This window comes from Lynx canadensis, chromosome E1 (genome assembly GCF_007474595.2).
Source record: "Lynx canadensis isolate LIC74 chromosome E1, mLynCan4.pri.v2, whole genome shotgun sequence".
Classification (NCBI taxonomy): Eukaryota; Metazoa; Chordata; class Mammalia; order Carnivora; family Felidae; genus Lynx; species Lynx canadensis.
The window spans coordinates 3,141,286-3,160,813 of record NC_044316.2 but is presented as its reverse complement, the minus strand read 5'-3'; the positions used below and the strand labels follow the sequence as shown (position 1 = coordinate 3,160,813).

Here is a 19,528-nt window from a genome sequence, read left to right as displayed (position 1 = left end):
TCTCTCTCAAAAATAAATAAACATTTAAAAAAATTTTTTTTTAAAGAATTTGAGATGGGACACGACTCAGCCCATGGCACCCAAAGAGGTAGTTCGAGTGCGAGAGGCTTTCCACATTATGGAGGAAATAGGAACCTATTTGTTTGGAGTATTGTTTATTCCTAGTAAGATAATCGCTTCATCCAAGTTCATTAGGTCATTATTTTAGCTTTTTATGGACAGAGTGGAATAACAAATATGCCTGTGTCAGGAGAAAGCATAGCTGTGACTTTGGGGTTTGTAAAAGATCTGGGGAAGCTAAGGTTCATTTATAGGGTTTTATCATCCCCTGGGTCATCAGCACTGAGCCTGAGCCACATTTAAATCTTAAATTCTTCCTCCTGAAAGCCCCGCATTTAGCGGCTGTATCACGGGATAGAAGACAGTGAGCTACCAGCTTTGGGATGTGGATCTCCATGCAGATTTACAAGGATTTCTTAGTGGAAAATGCTTTATTTTACTACATAAATCAAGTTACCAGTCTTTTCTGATTTCCCCTGCCCCAAGCCACACTTTAAATTCAGGAGAAACCGTTTTGTGCCTGTTTGTCTCATCTTTGCCTGGAAAAGAAATTATTGGGACACCAGGGTGGCTCACTTGGTTGAGCATCTGACGTGATCTCGGCTCAGGCCATGATCTTGTGGTTCATGAGTTCAAGCACCACGTCGGGCTCTGCACTGATAGCATGGAGCCTGCTTGGGATTCTCTCTCTCTCTCTCTCTCTCTCTCTCTCTCTCTCTCTCTGCCCCTCCCCTGCTTTGTCTCACGCTCTCTCTCAAATCCATAAAAACCTAAAAAAAAAAAAAAAAAAGATAAATTGCTGCCATCCGGTCCTTTGGTAAAGACTGTAGTGAGTGCGTTACTAAGCAGTAAGGACCCATCTGCCTGCCAGCGTTTGTACGTTTAGGACACGTGGAAATAGGATTCCGTATTAGTTACCTGTTGCTGTGTAACAACTTACCCTAACCCTGGTGACTTGAAACCTGGATCATCTCCGCTTCCATGTGATGGGTGGTTCTGACTCGGCATCTCTTGTGAAGGTGCCACGAAGGTGCTGTTGGTGAGGGCTGCGGTCATGTGAAGCTTGATGAGGCCAGAGGCTCTTCTTCCAGACTTACCCGGGTAGCTTTTCGCAAGAGGCCTTAGTTCCTCCAAGGCATTCCTCACCTCAAAGACCTCTCTATAGGGATGTGTGCTCATGACATGGCAGCTGGTGGTCCCCAAGAGCAGATGACCCAAGAGAGCAAGACAGAAGCCACACAGTGTTCTTTCCCATCTTAGAAGTCACGGGCCAACGCTCTGATGTAGTTTGCTGGCCACAGAGACCAACCCTGATACAGCGTGGGAGGGGACTGCACAATGACAGCGGTACTGGAGGTTGGGGGTTACTGAGGCCATCTCAGAGGTTGGCTGCCGCACATACATCATTAGAGAGATTTCCGTATTGACAAAGGCAGATTATAATCTGTAATTTGCAATACTCTGGATTAGCGGTTCTCAATTGGAGACCCTCAGGGGACATTTGGTAGTGCCTGGAGGCATTTTTGGTTGTTTGGTTTCGGTGATGGGTAGAGGCCAGGGATGCTGCTAAACATCCAACAGTGTACAGGATGGACCCCACGACAAAGAATTATCCAGCCCCAAATGTCCATTATGTCGAGGTTGAAAAATCCTGCTCCAGCTTGTTTCTTTAAATTAGAGTCTGAATCAGGGCGCTTGGGTGGCTCAGTCGGTTAAGCATCCAACTTCAGCTCAGGTCATGATCTCACGGTTCATGAGTTCGAGCCCTGAATCAAGCTCTGTGACAGCTTGGAGCCTGGACCCTGGTTTTGGATTCTGTATCTCCCTCTCTCTGCCCCTCCCCTGCTTGTCCTCTGTCTCTCTCTCAGAAATAAATATACCTTTAAAATTTTTTAATTAGAGTCTGAATCAAAGTAATCACTTGTCAAAATTTATTTGCAAAGTAATTACTATACACAAGTCTCCTTAAAGCTTATTATTTATGCATCCTGTTCTGAAAGTGCATGTAAATAATTCTGGTAGGAACTTGTTTTACATCGTACTGGCAGGAAGAACTTCTTAGGTTGTTTTCTAGCAAGATCCTGCCAGCAAGAATACCTACCCAGTCTAAATCCTCAATAAACCCTGTTTGAGCTAGAGTTCCACCTCCCAAAGGTCTTATTCTGCGTATTCTATTAAAAGCTAATCTCCTGGGGCGCCTGGGTGGCTCAGTTAAGTATCCAGTTCTCGGTTTCAGGTCACGATCTCATGGTTTGTGAGTTCGAGCCCCGCATGGGGGCCCTGTGCTGCGGGTGCAGAGCCTGCTTCAGATTCTCTGTGTCAAAAATAAGCAAACTTAAAAAAATTGTTTTTTAAAGCTTATCTTTTAAGAAAATATTTTTCATTAAGGCAGTGTTCCTACACATAGCTAGTTCAACTGAGAAACAAAAATGTCTTTAAATTGTTGACTTGGTTGAGTGTCTGATTTCGGCTCAGGTCATGATCTCCCGATTTGTGGGCTGGAGCCCTGCTTTGGGCTCTGCTGACGGCACAGGGTGCATCCTCTGTCTCCCTCTTTCTGCACCTCCCCACTCATGCGCTCTTTCAGTAAACATTTAAAAAAACAAAAATAAAATAGTTGACTTTGGGCTGTAATTCTTAGGAAGTCAACTTCATATTGATATTTATAGGATTTTTCAGAGAAATAGCATAGCCAGCTACTAAACTATCCAAAGGCGTTAACCGCACCAAGCTACAAAAGTAGTTGATTTTAGTGGTTCCATAAAAAATAGCGGAGTGAGTGGCCGCACGGGCTGTCGGGAGCTCAGCTAAGTCGAGGCCTCCCTGTGACGGTTTCTGTGGGCGCTGCCGCCGCCAACGCTTTGCTTCTCGCGGCGTCAGCGGGCGGCCCCGTGTAGGCCCGTCTTTTAATCACATGTTCCGGAATTTCCATCTCGTTGTGCAGTTCGGCTCATTACTGAGCTCCTGCCCTTTGCCGGGCCCTGTGGTGCCGCCTCGTTCTTGCCGTTTGGCGGTCTTCGTGGTTTTCGCAGCTTTAACGTGTTCCAAATGGAACCTTTTCTATTCAGAATGTGCTCCTTCCGTCTTCTGTCACTCTACGGTGCCATCAAACCTCCCGGCTGCGGGAGCGTGAAACGCAACGACGAAAATCCTCCCGGACTCTGCCTTGCCTCGTGGCCGGTGTCCAGACTGGAGTGAGCCCTGTGGGTCGCTCTTCCAGAACGTACTGCCGGTCTGCCCACGGTTGCCCGTCTGTGTCTCCTGAGCACCTGATCGGGTTGTTCGTCCGTCGCTGCCTTCCTCACCGCGCTCCTCGGCGTCTGTGGGCGGCCGCTGTGTGTCGTGCGGGAGCGCGCGGCATCTCGCGGAAGGACGTCAGCCTGTTCTCGCGATACTTCGTTCCTGGCACGGCGCCTTGCACGTGCGCGTACGTAGTGGGCGTCTCGTAGTTACGGAATGGGCTCGGTTAGGCTGCGGCGGCCTACTGGGTGCCGCCCGCTCTTCCAGGCCCCGGGGGCGTATCCGAGCCCCTGGCCTCCTCAGGCTCCCCTGCACCCGGGCCTTCAACCTCCGGGCACTGGTGACCACGTGCGGGCCCCGGGGCTGGACGCGTGGGCCGTCTGAGATCCGTGAAGGGACGGCTGTGTGGCCAGGACAGGCGGGGGCGGCGCCCCGCGTCCTGCCGGAGGAGCGACAAGTCGCGGAAACGGCAGGTGGACAGGGGAGTTGCGCCGAGTCGTTATTTGCGGTGAAAATGCTCGAAACTACAAACTCCCATCAGCTTTTAGAGTCCATTTGTTTCCATCTCTTTGATCTGATAGAGACGAATCATTTCCTGAAGATGATCTTTTTCTTTCCAAGTTGCGAGCACATGGTCCGTATTAAAGGGGATTCTTTGAGGAGAGCATTACCCTTAGGAAAATAATCGTTCACGGTTAGCCCCGGTCTGTTTGTGGAGAAGTCAGATGCATTCCAGATGCAGGCGGTTTGTGTGAGATGAGTCTCTGGTAACGGAACTTTTAAAATGGGGACTTCACTTTCTGCCTTGTATCCACAGATACATCTTGCATCTATCAGGAAGCCCTCTGTATTCGTGCAAAGATCTTTTTTTCTCCCCCAAACGGAATCAAGCCGTTTTGGCAGTCCCCAGTTTCATGTGCCCTTTTGGTAGATAATGAGCCTCAGTAGCGAGAGCCCCGTAAAGGCCCCGGTGCCCTGCCTACCGCTGGGTTACCAGATGACGGTGAAAGCAAGCCAGGGTTCTGCACCCCCACGTGTGCTTCTAAGCAAGCAGACACTAAAAACAGTTTGTAAGTAAATTGAATGCACTCACTGCTGTCTCTTGAGTACTCCCAGCCTTTCCCTAAAGATTCCCCGGGGGCAGATGTGACCATGTCAGCGACAGAGGACAGTTTGCAGCGGGAAACCAATCGAGCATCGAGCCCAAGGCAGCCTTCTCGACAGACACGGCAGCTTCCGGGCCTTTCTGGAGTCTTAGCACCTTGTTCACACCAGACCGGGGGTGTCTATTTCCAGTCAGTCCACGTTACCCCCGGAATCTTTATATCCGTTACATACTACGCAACAAGATCCCTTAGTTCACGTGAAAACCCGTCTTGTTAATTAACGAGCTTCTGGTATAGTTTGGGGGTCACCGTAGCTGAAGCCGTGGACAGCGCCATCTGGCCTCTGGATTAAATCTCGCTCGTTACTCTAGATCAGGCACTAAGGGAACCTGTCGTCAGGGGAGCATAAAGGGGCCTGCAGGTGCCACTTTCAGTAGCTGCTAGCCCAGAATGCCGTGTCTCTGGAAAACAGTGGAACCGTTTCCCTTGTAGCCAGGAGGTCAGGATCCAGTTGTGGTGTGTCAGGGACCGGTGTTGTTCGTGGTAGTTTTACTCCAGAGAGCTTGCAGATAAACCAGCATGGAGCCTCCCTTTAATTACCCTGTGGCTTCAAGCAAACTAACATACTTAGAAACTGTAAGATTACTCGGCTCCAGTGGTACTCCTGCGAAGCTTTCTCTGTCCTAATCGTGTGACGCTGTTCTCTGTGTCCCCATAGCCCCTCTCTGTCCTTTGGAGGGGCCCTGCCACCATGTCCCTCAGGTGTCGAAAGAGCAAAAGCCTCATGATTCTGCTTCTGCTCGGGGCCATTAGGTCAGCATCTCTCAGTGCCATGGTCGTACGATTTGTGCAAAATGGTCATTTGTATAAAAGTAGTGCTCGTGTAACCTCACAAGAGCCTGTCTCAAAAGAAGACAAGTTTTCTCCTGTTAAAAAAAAAAAATCTACGCAAAACTTCCTGTCCCCACTCCCCCCACCCATAACAGAACCCACCACCCAAGTGAGCAACTTGTCATTTTTGTTTTGTGACTCTGAGTAGCAGAAAAATGCTAAGTGTTCTCTAGCAAGCCCTAAAAGATGGATTTGCGTTGTGGTTTTATTTATTTATTTATTTTAATGTTTGTTTATTTTTGAGAGAGACGGAGAGAGACAGAGCATGAGCAGGGGAGGGGCAGAGAGAGAGAGAGGGAGACATAGAATCAGAAGCAGGTCCAGGCTCTGAGGTGGCAGCACAGGGCCCGACGCAGAGCTTTGAACTCACCAACGGTGAGATCATGACCTGAGCCAAAGTTGGTCGCTTAACCGGCTGAGCCACCTGGGTGCCCCTGCATTGCGGTTTTAGATGGAACGGAAAGTGTTGTTAACCTCACAAAGTTCGGTGATTTAACATCAGCTTTTAGGCCAGTGGGCGTTGTGGATGCCAGTGACAGACGCCATCTTGATTTCCTAGAAACCTGGTTTCACGTGTTCTGTTCTGTTGCCCACATATGCCCAGTCATAACTGTCAGACTTGTGGTTTAGCCTGTGTCGGAACGGTTTCTCGTGTAGTCAGAGGCATTTTCTACATGGCCCTGCTCTTGGTCACAAAAGGCCTTTGCATCCTACAGGAATCGTGCTTCTCCCCTCCCTCCTAAACACTCTGGGCGTTAGCAGCATCTGAAGCAGACCCTTCGTGGAATGTCCGTTGTGGGTGACATGGCACCCCTGGTGTTACTGAACCAGCCGTGCATTCCCGGGCAGAACAGGGCTTTCAGATAACGTGAGGCAGGATACTTCCATGGTGGTGGGAGTGGAAGACCCAGGAGGAGGGCGCAGGGGTTCGAGGTAGAATTTACTTGCCTCCCCCATCATTTGTTGGTCCTCCAGCAGGAAATAGCATTAGATTTCCCCACGTGCATTCTCTTTTCACCTTGTTTTCCTCGCTTGGTTTGCAATTTTTTTAATTGGAAAATTGGGTGAGTTCTCTGTGAATGCGCATGATATTGAACAAAAAAAATAATGGGGACACTTGGGTGGCTCAGCAGTTAAGCATCCAACTCTTGATCTTGGCTCAGGTCATGGTCTTGCAGTTCTTGGGATCGAGCCCTGCGTTGAGCTCTGTGCTGACAGCTCGGAGCCTGCTTGGGATTCTCTCTCTTCCTCTCTTTGCCCGTCCCCTGCTCTCTTGTTCTTTCTCTCGAAATAAATAGACATTTAAAAATGAAGTATGATTTTAGTGAATTATCCTCTAGTTTTCAATTGCAAAAGTCAATATTACTGAGGTATAATTTGCACATAATATAGTTCAAATTTTTCTGCGGTAGCATCCCAATACTTAAGTACTCGTTTTTTGTACATAGAGCAAATATTTATGTGATAAATGTAGGCCTAACATGGGAAAGGTGAGAAGGGTCCTGGTGGGTAGGAGCATGGGTGGGTGGACTGGACACCCAGTAGAAGGGTGTGGGCCAACATGTAATCTATTCGTAGTAAATAGAAGGAACTAATTATGTTTTTTTAATTTTAAATTTTAAAATTATTTACAGGATCCTAAGATATCTTCCTTGGTGACTTATAAAAATTAAGCTGAGTTTTGCATCAAATAAAATTCACCCTTTTTAGGTGTACAGTTGGACAGGGTTAGACAAATGTGTATTGTAGGGAGCCCAACACCGTGGCCCAGAGAGAGAATATTTCCTTCCCTTGGGAAAGCTTCCGTTTGCCTTTGTGTAGTCTGTGTAGCCCGGCCCTGGGAACCACTGATCTCTTTTGTTTCCATGGTCTGTTTTCTTCAGAATGTCCGGTGAATGGGCTCCTACAGTACGTAGCGTGTTATGTCTTGCTTCTTTTGTACAACGTCCATCCACGTTGTTGGGTATTTCACTGGTTTGTTCCTTTTTATCGCCCAGTAATATTCCACTGTGTGAATGGACCACGATGTCCTTGACCATTCTCCACTTGGTGGGCATTTGGGTTGTTTCCATTTGAGGGCTGTTGAGAGTCCAGTGGCTTTGGACATTCATGCGCAAGTCTTACATTTCTCCCGGGTCACTGGGATTGGGATCGCTGGCACATACGGTGACTTCGGTTTCACTTTATACGAAACTGGCAGACTTTTCCAAAGTGGCTGTACCATTTTGTATTCTTACCAGGGTGATAGGAGCGTTCTGGTTCTGTCTCTTTGCTGGTCTTGCTTCAAAACGTCAGCCATTTTAGTGGGTGTGTGCTAGTATCTCTTTGTGCTCATTTTATTTTGCTTTTCTCGAATAACCGATGACGTTGAGCATCTTCTCATAGACTGTTGACCATTTACGTATCTTCTTTGATGAAATAACTGTATAAATATTTTCCCCAGTGTTTTCCTTGGGCTATTTGTCTTGTTAACTGAGTTGTAAGAGCTTTTTAAATATCGTGCGAACAAGTCTTTTATCAGGTAGGTGTTTTGCAAATATTCTCTGCCAGTGTGTGGTATCACTCTTCATTTTCTTTACAGTGACTTTTGAAGAAGTTTTAGATTCTGATGAAACCCAGTTTATCTGTTTTTAATTGATAAACCCTAAAGCTTCATGCTCTTTGCATTCTTTCTAGGACATCTTTTTCTGCTAAGGTCATAAATGATGGTCTCTTATTTTTGTTTTGGAAGCTTTACAGTTTTAGCCCATCCTTTTAGGTTTGTGATCTCTTTTGTGTTAATTTTTTTACGTGGTATGAAGTGTCTAGGTTCTTTTGGTTTCATTTTACACATTTCTCAAGCACTGTTTGTTGAATAGATTGGCTTTCTCTATTAAATTACCTCGGCGCCTTTTGTTGAAGGTGAGTTGACCGTTCCCATGTGGTCTATTTGTGGACTCTCTTCTGATCCCTTGATCTGTTATCTCTAGCCTCCCACCAATACCAATCTATCCTAATAAACACAGCTTTCTGAATTCTAGTAATGTGAGTCTCTGAGCTCTGGTCCTCTTTCTCAACATGGTTGTGATTTTTTTTGTCCTTTCTATTTCCCTGTAAATCTTGGAATCAGCTTGTCCATTTCCCCCCCGAGGAAAGCCCTCCAGTCCCTTGACCATTTATTTGGGTGATGAGCGAGTGTATAGTGTTTTTACATCATCGTCATTGTTAAGTTTCTTTGTTTTGCAAAGGGTTTAATTTGGCCTTTATATCTGTATTTATAGGGGAGATACTTGCTTTTATTTTTGCCTTCTTGTTTTTATGACAGCTGTACCGTTTGGGGTATTCCATATTACAGGAACTTTATGAAATGAGTTACAAAACAATCCGTTTTCCATTTCCTTAAAACAGTTCTGTGTGTCGTGGGGAGACCAAGTATTCCTTAGGGATTTGCAAAACTGTTACACCAGACCAATCCATCGTTTTTTCAAGAAGTAATTCTATTAGGGCCGAATGCAGTGTTCCTTTAATGCTGTCAAATGTCTTTGATCTCAGATTATGTGGAAGAGCTTCTTAAAAGTTGTAAATGATTAGGGTCTCATTTTTACTATGTCACAGTCCAGGAAGGTAGCCTATCTGATTGCTGCTTTTTTGGGAACTTATCCAGGCTTTTTCCTTGTCTTTCTATTCGAGGCAGTAATTAAGACCCATGTTTGCAACCAACTGATGGATACTTACCGTGAGGCACTGGCTTGTTACTTTCCTACAGTGTTCACACCCTCTGTGTCTTTACTTACTTTCAGTTTTCTCCTGATTTACTTCCAGGGCAAGTTCATCCGCATCAACTTTGATGTAACTGGCTACATCGTTGGGGCCAACATTGAAACGTGTATCCTTTTCCATAACTGCATAATCCAAACCGAAGAGGCGGTTGATCTTCCTCCGGCCCAGGGCAGCCCCGTGTGGCATCACTCCCACTCCCCAGGTGATCAGACTGAAGCCCAGAGGGATCATGACGTGGTCAGACACTTCCAGCTACTGAATGTTCATGCCAGAGTGTGGTGGTGGTGGTGGTGGTGGTGGTGGTGGTTTTTCATGCCAGTCCATACCGTGTTCACACAGCCGGGGTAGAGGAGAGTCCCACTGAGGGGAGAATCACCTGCACTTGAACCCAGGAAACGTTGGCGCGGTAGGAGAGCCTTGAGGTGAGCACCTCCTATTGAACTGCTCCTGAGTCCATGCTGGGTTAGCCCTTATTTACCGTCTGCTCGCGGTATTAGTGGGATGGGCATATACCGCCCCCCCCCCCCAAGCCTTCTGCAAGGGCACAGTTCCAGTAGTTTCAGTTAGCGTTACGCAGAATATAAGTAGAGGAGAAACAAATGTCAAATACAAAGAGTCGTCCTACAAGATGTCATCTGCGTAGAAGGGCCTTAAGAAAAGAGAAATCTATGTAGAATTACTTCGATTAAAGAGGTAAGGGGCACCTGGGTGGCTCAGTCGGTTAAGTATCTGACTTCAGCTCAGGTCATGATCTCCTGGTTCAGGAGTTCGAGCCCCGCGTCGGGCTCTGTCTCTCAAAAATAAATAAACGTTTAAAAAAATTGAAACAGAGGTAATAAAATGGAAAGGATTCCAAGTGATAGTGTCCCAATTAGGAAGGATACAGGTGACAGTTCTCTGCTACCTCTGACAAGTATCAGGGACCCTGTGATAGAAGTACAACCTTTCGATCCCTCAGGTAAGGGATAATTCAGAATTGTATTTTACGTCTCCAGATACGCTCAGAGCCAGAAAGTACAAGAAACACTTGGAAATGACCGGGGAATAAATCTCGAGTTTCTTCACCTTGGTCCTGCCATGACAGCTTTCCTGTAAACGTATTTTCCACCAAACATGGACGATGTGTTTGGGATAATCTAATTTACAGAATGGATTCACTTTGGTGAAGTGAAGGGAAAGCTGACTTCAGAAGAGGTGGTCATCTTCCAGAGCAGAGAAACGGAGATTGTGTGACAGCCCAGGGTGACTGTCGACCAGAGACCCCACATGGGTCCCAGAGATGCACCCCAAACGCACAGGCGGGTGTGCTGTGGTCTGAAGTGCAGAAGCAGGTTGGGGGCGAGCCTCTGGCGTGTGGGAAGCCCAGGCGGAGGGGTTGTGGCCGGCTCTGGACAACCAGCATAGGGGGCCGGTGGTCAGTCTGGTCAGGGCCATCTCGGGGTATTTGGAAAGTGGATGTAGAGGGACCGGAGCCACTTGTACGAGGCTGTGTGTGCCAGGCTCTTGGGGACCACGGTGGCCAAGCACGCATCCTGAGGTCCACCTGAGCCCTGAATTCTGTCCCTGTGCTCATGAGCTATGTTATTTTGAGCAATTTCCTTTGTGCCTTGGCTTCTTTGTTCATAAAGTTGTGATAAACTCCCAGAAGGCTTTTTCAGCCTTCAAAGGCTTGAGCTCATTTTCTATAGCTTCTTAGAGTTCCTTGTTTAGTGCTGTGTTCTTTGACTATAACCCAGATGAGGGGCGGGGCGGGGGGGGGGGGGTTGACGTGAACACCCTCTCGGTCCATGATTCCCGAAGATTAGTGAGGAACGTGAGTGCATATATTTTCTTTCCTTTTTCACTTATAGGTTTTAATCATTCAGAACGGTTCATCGCAGGAGGGTTAGTATATATCAGAGAAAGAAAACGTTTTACAAATTAAATTCGTACAGTCACGGAGAGAGGGCCACCTTTTCAATTCGATCCTTAACCATCTTTGCTCAGACCTTCTGGAAAAATCTCGTGCTGTCCGTCAAGCAAAAGATGAGCGTACTTTTCATATCTTTTACCAGTTGTTATCCGGAGCAGGAGAACACCTGAAGTGTAAGTTCACAAAGTTTCCTACTATTTTGTATTTATTTGACTATCTTTTCAGTATTATGTTTTTTGTTTTCTTTTTTGAAAGAGAACATTTTGGGGAAATAGTACAGTTGACCCTTGAACAAAACAGGGGCTGGAGGCCTAACCCACCCCCCAACTTGTGAGTCCCCAGAACTGAACGACTGATCGTTGGCTGCTGCCTGGGAGCCTCACCGATAACCAGTTTGTTACACGTACTTTGTAGGTTGTATACACCGTATACTGCGTTCTTACAACGAAATAAACTATAGGAAGACACACTAAGAAAATCACAAGGAAGAGAGAATACATTTATAGAACTGAACTGTCCCCCCCAAAAAAAAAGCTGTGTGTAAGTGGACCCGTGCGGCTCCCCCCTGCGATGTCCAGGGGTCGACCGTAGTTTCGTACACACCAAAATGAAAATGAAATAGAATTTCCGTGCCACGGGTAAATACTTTTTAAGTGGCAGTTCTATAGATGGTGTTACGTCATCTTTTGTACGTTTGTTTCTTTTCTTTAAAAAACTTTTAAATTAGGGGTGCCTGGGGGGCTCAGCTGGTGGAGCGTCCCAGCTCCTGATTTCAGCTCAGGTCGTGATCTCCCAGTACACGGTGGCAAGCCCTGTGTCTGGCTCTCAGCGACAGCACCGAGGCTGCTTGGGATTCTCTCTCTGTCTGTCCGTCTCTCTCTCTCTCTCTCTCTTTCTTTCTGTGCTCCTCCCTGGCTCTTGTGCGCACACTTCTCTCTCTCGAGATGAATAAAATAAGCTTTATAAAGAAAATAACATAAAAAACGAAGAAGTTTTAAATTAGAAGATACACATTTTTATACAAGTTCGGTTTCAACATTTATGAATATAAAAAGTAAAAAAGAGGGGCGCCTGGGTGGCTCAGTCGGTTGGGTGTCCGACTTCAGCTCAGGTCACGATCTCGCGGTCCGTGAGTTCGAGCCCCGCGTCGGGCTCTGGGCTGATGGCTCAGAGCCTGGAGCCTGTTTCCGATTCTGTGTCTCCCTCTCTCTCTGCCCCTCCCCCGTTCATGCTCTGTCTCTCTCTGTCCCAAAAATAAATAAACGTTAAAAAAAAAAAAGTTAAAAAAAAAAAAGTAAAAAAGAATAAATTGATAAAATTGAGTAAATATTTTTATTCCCAGGTTTATAACTGAACATATACGTTTATGCTTCCACTAGTACTAGATGGAGCTTATGGTGGACTTTTATGCATGTATTTTGTCATGAATCCCAAGGGCTGGAAGCATAGGACTGGCTGGGGTAAAGTTCCGAGTCAGAGGTATCTGAGGGAGAAGGAAGGACGTCCGGCTTCCTGGTCTCCTCTGAAATCGGCACTGAAAATTCGGCGCTCCTCTTGTGCGAGAGCAGACACCTGCGTCGTATCACCTTTGTCACCTGGGCTGTAGCCTTTCGCTCACGCAGACATCTGTGGAAGCGTTGAGCCCAGAAGTGAGAGAAGGGACCCGTAAGGGAAAAAAAATCAGCAACAAATAAAGAGAGTAATTGCACTGAGAAATTAAACATCCGAGACGATACGGTCCGTAATGCCGAAGAAGAGAACTCTCGGGCTTTCAGACCGGCAGTAACTTCAGTCGTAATGAACCAAAAAAATAAGATCAAAGTGTTAAAAGAAGGAGAGAGGAAAAGAGAGCAAGCGGTAGCCAGTAGAGGTTAAATGTGAGGTAGGTGAGAATTCAGTGACAGGACAGAAACTCTCGGCAGGAGAGCACATGATAACATCGAGTGTGAAGATAAACAGCTGTATCTATTCTGACCCCTCCTTAGAAACCTCCTTCTGGTCTCCACACCTTTGGCGAAAGGATGCGTTAAGTTCCAACTCAGGGCCCCTAAAGTACAAGTAGTCGATGGGGGCGGCTGCTATGATAACTCTGTCATAAATGTGGGTTGCACATCACTCTGAGAAGCAGATTTACCAGCAGACAAACGGGCTCAGAGGGTTTCGGGGCACCGGCCTGGCTCAGGACCTGCCTATTCCACATTCTGTACCTTCTACATCTGGGTCTTTACGTTCGTGTCGTCTTCCTATTGATCCCGTAACATTTGCTGTAAACTACTTTGCTAAGATAAAATTACAGACTATAGGCCTTGAAAACCGTCCCTCAAAAGCTGGCTAAACTATTTAAATGTGAAAACAGTAAGGCCTAGTTATCTGGAAAAAGTGCATCCTTTCCCGGCTACCGATTTCTTTTCTTTTTTTTTTTTAATGTTTGTTTATTTTTGAGAGAGAAGGAGGGGCAGAGAGAGGGAGACAAAGGATCCAAAGCAGGCTCCACGCTGACAACACAGAGCCTCATGTGGGGCTCGAACTCACAAATCGCGACATCATGACCTGATCTGAAGTCGGGCGCTCAACCAACTGAGCCACGCAAGTGCCCCGGGCTACTGATTTCAAATATCCTATAAGCCACTGTCCCAGAAACTGCAGTTGGAATGTTTGCAATTTCCACCCTCGTTTTCCCTCCTCGATAGGATGGAAAACTGCATTTTTTTGAAATGAACCTATGAAGAAAAAGTGTGACAGGAGGAAGTGTGGTGGCATGGAGGGGGTGGGCCACGTCTCCCGTGATCGGCCCAGCCCAGCGTGAAGGTGGGGGTGCTTCGTCTGTTGATGGTTATTTATTAAACTGTATGCGTTATGTTTTCTCCTAGCTGATCTGCTCCTTGAAGGATTTAATAACTACAGATTTCTCTCCAATGGCTACATTCCCATTCCGGGACAGCAAGACAAAGATAACTTTCAGGAGACCATGGAAGCAATGCACATAATGGGCTTCTCTCACGAGGAAATTCTCTGTACGTGGGTTTTCCCCCAATTCTGCTACTCGCTTAAATAAGACTTTAGCACAGCCAGCGGGGAGGGGGGAAGAGCGTAAACTAGGAAATGACAGAAAATCATGAGAATCACCCGTAATTGTACAAATTCCTGAGACCTATGTTACTGAAAAGCTGTTTACAGCTAATTTTTAGCACAAAATAAATTAGAATACGTCTCTGCTGCAATTTGATGTAATAATTTTATTTTTCTCTGTATCCATGTAAAGCAATGCTTAAAGTGGTATCTTCAGTGCTACAGTTTGGAAACATTTCTTTCAAAAAGGAGCGAAATACTGACCAAGCGTCCATGCCAGAAAATACAGGTAAGCTGACCAATATGATTTTATTTGTTTACGTGGTTCGTTGTTGTGCCACGGCCACAGTTGTGTCGTGCTGTTTGTCGTCATGTTCCCAAGCATAAGTTGCCAACTCTCCATAACGTAAAGAAGTTCTCCGTTGTGTCTGTTTAAACATCCGGCCGCGTTTCTTCACAATAACATCATAAAGCTAAAGTTGTACTTCTCACGCGCCAGGTGACCAGTAAATTTTCTCTTTCCTAGGCTGTGTTTCATTTCACTTCTGGAACTTTTTGATTGAGCCTGGCCCTTTGAAGTAGATAGAGTCTCAGAAAAGGGAGTAAGACAGACAAAACTCACATCATGCAAAAAGATGTGTTTGTCAGCATTTTAATGGGGAGTGGGGAACCCAGGAACTACTTTGAAATATCCAATCAAATGAAGTAAACCAAGATCTAACCCCACCATCAGGTATATTTTTTTAGGCTCTAAAATGTCATTTATCATTTTAGCAAAGGGGTGTGGGCCGTTGGCTTTTTGTGCTTCTTTGTGTTTTTCAACTTCCCATCCAGTACGTACACGCATGCATTCGTACACACGTTAACTAAAAGGGGCCAGGACCTAGAGGTCGAAGCAAAGCAGTTGGTACGAGCCAGTGGCAAGAGCCACAGACCGAAGGAAGAAATGCCCTCTGCGGCACGGCCTGTCCTGCCCACACAGGACTACTGTCCAGTTGCTGACAACACGTGTGGATTGGTGGGGAGGGGCGGGTTCGGGTCTTTGCCAGTAAGAACTTGGGTAAGTTCTATTCCCGGTGTAACTCAAAATGTGCTTATCCTTATAGAACTTTCTTATTTTAACACTTAATCAAAAATTAGAGGGGTGCCTGTGTGGCTCAGTCAGTTAACCATCTGACTTCGGCTCAGGTCATGACCTCGAGGTTCGTGAGCTCGAGCCCCACATCAGGCTCTGTGCCGACACTGTGGAGCTTGCTTGGGATTCTCTCTCTCCCTCTCTCTCTCTGCCCTTCCCCCACTTGCACTCTCTCAAAATAAATAAACCTAAAAAAATGAGAATAGTCTTCACACTTGTTAGAACTTGGCAGTGTCCCCAGTGAGCGCGTGAGGAGGTACGTGCCCGGCTGCCGAGAACATTAGTAACGGAATGAGCTGTTTATTGAGTGCTCGCTGTTGGCCATGCAAATTTTTAAAAACCTTTAGGTTTCTTGCCTACTAAATATTATTGGGATCATCATGCACGACCAGTTATCCTGGTAACATGATTTAAATTAGCATAAATGCTATTTTTCTCATTCTGTGCGTCATCCATGGGTTCTAAGACTCCGTAACTTACGCTGAATTACCCAGAATAAGTAACTGCTGCCTGTTCCTTCTTACCTAAGGATGAGTGGTACTCATTCGAAAGGATGAAGACCTGAAACCTGTCCTTTTTTGAGACTTACTCAGTTTATTTCTGGAGGTTTCTTACCGAACGTGTTGTGACTAGCTCGTAGGTAGAAGCCTAGTACTTAGGAAACGTTTTACGCTCTAGTTGCACAGAAACTCTGCCATCTTCTGGGGATGAATGTGATGGAGTTCACTCGGGCTATCCTCACCCCCCGGATCAAGGTCGGCCGAGACTATGTGCAGAAAGCCCAGACCAAAGAACAAGTGAGTTTCACATTGTTATTGCACATTTGTTTGAATGACCAGCTATCATCAGAAGACCTTCCTATTGGCAGGTAACAGACCTTAACAGAAACTCTGTAACAGGTGTTTCTTGGTACTGTGTGTGGTTTTTTCCCTTGTATGGTTTTCTCCAGAAACAATTTTGAAGTGATTTTTTTTTTCTAAAGTAAATTTGAAATATCACCTCAGGCTTTCCCCAGGTAGGTAGATCATCCAGCAGGACAAAGCTGTATAACTTCGGAAGCCCGCTCGGCCGTAGGGCGCGCTGCTCCCGGGTCCCTGTGTGGGTGGCCCAGCACCAAGAATGTGGGCGTCGGATCCACCCGTTTCATGGCAGACTCCTTTAAGACTGGGCAGACAGGCTGCACAGAGCCCCAAGGGCCCAGGAAAGAGTCTGTTTTTCCTAGGCATCTTCTCCCTTCTCCTCAGTAGATCATCTCCAGTTTATGTTTACCTGTACCTTTAACTGTCGCTATGTCAAATGGAGACAACGTTAAGTAGCAAAAGCTATTTGAGTTCTGGGAACAGTATAGAGCATTAAACTCCAGGTAACCGCTAGTAATGCTTTGTAGGCGGTTTCCAGAATAAAAGGTTGTTGTCTAATTACAGGCAGATTTTGCAGTAGAAGCACTGGCGAAAGCTACCTATGAGCGGCTCTTTCGCTGGCTCGTCCACCGCATCAACAAAGCTCTGGACAGGACCAAGCGTCAGGGCGCATCTTTCATCGGAATCCTGGATATTGCTGGATTCGAAATATTTGAGGTAGGTCTTTCTCTCTCCTGCTCTTCTGTTTATTCTTTTAATAAACACGAAGGCTCACTCTGTACCGGGTGCACTGCAGGCACCCGGGCTATAATGGCAGATGAGCAGGTGCGGCCAAATTAGGGTGCCGTGAGGAGGAAGTGGGGGCCCAGTCACAGAAGGTGTCTCGGGAGCTACAGGTAAGCATACCTGAGGAGGAGAAGCCCCCGGCCTCTGTGAGTTTTCCTACGTGATGGGAGTAAGTCAGTGGTCTTGTATGGGAGAGAATTTGTCAAGTGTTAGAAAGTGCTAGAAAGCCGGCATGGCTACACCTAGCTGACCGGAGAGCGAGGGGTAGCAGACACAGACGGAGATGGTGCTCTGTGTCCCGAAGATGCTTCACGGGGTCTGGTGATAGATTTTGGTGTATTTTGCTGTTGCTGCGACTGGCTTTCTCCACGCCCTCTGCATCCATCCCGTCACTGGTTTGCGGTCACAAGTCTGCTGTGGTTGTGCCAAAACATTGATACAATGTCAGTCTCCTAAAAATTTACATCTTTATGTCTCCTTTGATGGACTGACTCCACGGTGAGGCACAAATACTAAATTAAATACTCCGTGGGACCAGTGTGATATCCTGGCCACCACGGGGTATGGAATTGCCTTAGCTTTAAAATGAACAACTCAGACGATCAGTCTGGCCTGAGCAGCTCTGAGATATGTCACTGGGGGGTGCAGTCTTAGCCACTGAGCTGCCGCTGTCGCTGTAGGAGATTGCTTGAATATGTTCTGATCTGTGGAAAACTTGAGAAATCATGAAAGGTGGCTGGGCATGTGCGCATTAAAAAAAAAAATTTGTCGCCTTCTTCTACATAATCAGAAGGTACAATGAAAGAAAAGATCCCTGATTCCAGCCGCAACAAAAACGGATGAGAGACTGAAGAATAAATTTAAGAAGAAACAGCATGGTTTACTGAAGGCAACCTCCCAGTGCTACTGTGAGAAACAGAACCACCTAGAAAACGTACCATGTTCTCAGGGAATTTCCACCTCATAAAGCAGCAGATCTTCCCCAAGTTACTTCTCAAGCAAACATGTCCATTCAAAACCTACCGATGGAAATACTATTTTTAAAAAAAAAATTTTTTTTAATGTTTATTTTTGAGACAGAGACAAAGCATGAATGGGGGAGGGGCAGAGAGACAGGGAGACACAGAATCGGAAGCAGGCTCCAGGCTCTGAGCCATCAGCCCAGAGCCTGACGCAGGGCTCGAACTCACGAACCGTGAGATCGTGACCCGAGCTGAAGTCGGACGCTCAACCGACTGAGCCACCCAGGCGCCTGCCGACGGGAATTTTAAGGGTGGGGGGAGACGAGGCAACCTTCTTCTAAAACTAATTTGAAAGTTGAATTAACGGAAAATAAAGAACAGACCGTAAAATTCTGAAAAAGGAATGAAAAGGATATTAAAAGAAGTGAAACATTATGTAAAGTTAAACTGTACTTCAAGAAGTAGGTCTTGACCTATGAATATATGGACCATAGAAAAATGGAGAAGGTAAAAATGCAGGATTGTGGTAGCGAGTGTTATTTGTCTTGGGGAAAGAATGGAAAAAACCTAAATGTCCACCATTAGGAAATTGGTTCAGGGAATTACAGTATATCCATACACTGGATATATTGGGTCCTGTACACCCAGTATGAAGAAGGAGCTGGCTTTATATCCTCCTGTGGAAAGACTCCAGGACAGATCAAGTTAAAAAAAAAAAAAATCAAGGTAACACACACATGTGAGTGCACAGAACATCTCTGGAAGGATCACGAGAAGCAGGGGACAGTGGCTAACCATAGAACAAGTAGGTGACGTGAGTGAGACTTCTCATGTGGCTCTTTGCCCATTTTTTTATTTATTTACCTTGAGAGAGAGAGAGCAGGGGAGGGGCAGAGAGAGGGAATCCCAAGCAGGGTCCACACCATCAGCGCGGAGCCCAACGTGGGGCTTGAACCCAGGAACTGTGAAATCATGACCTGAGCTGAAATGAAGAGTCAGAGGCTTACCCAGCTGAGCCCCCCAGGCACCCCTCTTCGTCCACTTTTAATTGTACACCACGCATTACCATTTTAAGTACTGATTATATGAAAACGTAGTTGTAGTTTAAATGTGGAAGACAAGTTAGGAACTCAATTTAAAAAAAAAAAAAATGCCATGCCACATAGTTGCCCAAGCTGCATAGAGCAGTAGGGTCTCCTCATCCCACGGCAGAACAAAATCCATTTACCTAAACGTGAATACGCACAACCGGGCAGTCTGCAAATATTCCCGGGAAATAACGGTGCTGAGCAGGGCGAACACCGCGTCCCTGCCCTCCAAGTGTGACCGCATTCTCAAGCAGTAGAACACCCCCACGGGGAGAGGATTGGAACAGCTTTTTCAGACTATAAATCTCCTTGGAGACGGAGTACACGTTCCCTAATTGAAGATCACTTTTCATAATGAGAGCAGTTATTTATGGACACGTGCTTCTCACGAACAGCATGGAGGCTCAGGGGAAGAAGGTTGAGAACTTCTAGCACCTAAGGTGATTGTGCTTAAAAATTCTTCCTATCCACCCATCCATCCGTCCTTCCCATCGGCAGCATCATAGACAAACCGGCGAGTTCCCGAAGAAGGAAACGGCGGTGTCTGGAACGTGTGAGAAGACGATCCAGTTCCCATCCTGACGTCTAATGAACACACGAGGTGGCGTCCCCGTCGGGTGTGCGGCTGTTGATTCGACGGTTCTGTGCGCTCCGTGCTCG

At 46.4% G+C, this 19,528-nt stretch overlaps 1 protein-coding gene across 6 annotated transcripts in view; it reads left to right on the top strand.

Annotated features, from left to right (window-relative positions):
* The window catches only part of MYH10 (myosin heavy chain 10), a 132,512-nt gene that overhangs the window by 54,994 nt on the left and 57,990 nt on the right, over nt 1-19,528 (top strand). For all 6 annotated transcript variants that reach the window (XM_030295421.1, XM_030295422.1, XM_030295420.1 and 3 more), the window contains 6 exons: nt 9,099-9,162; nt 11,043-11,141; nt 13,839-13,982; nt 14,231-14,326; nt 15,851-15,969; nt 16,597-16,749. In XM_030295421.1, coding sequence (XP_030151281.1) covers nt 9,099-9,162; nt 11,043-11,141; nt 13,839-13,982; nt 14,231-14,326; nt 15,851-15,969; nt 16,597-16,749 — 675 coding nt within the window. The remainder of the gene's footprint in view (nt 1-9,098; nt 9,163-11,042; nt 11,142-13,838; nt 13,983-14,230; nt 14,327-15,850; nt 15,970-16,596; nt 16,750-19,528) is intronic.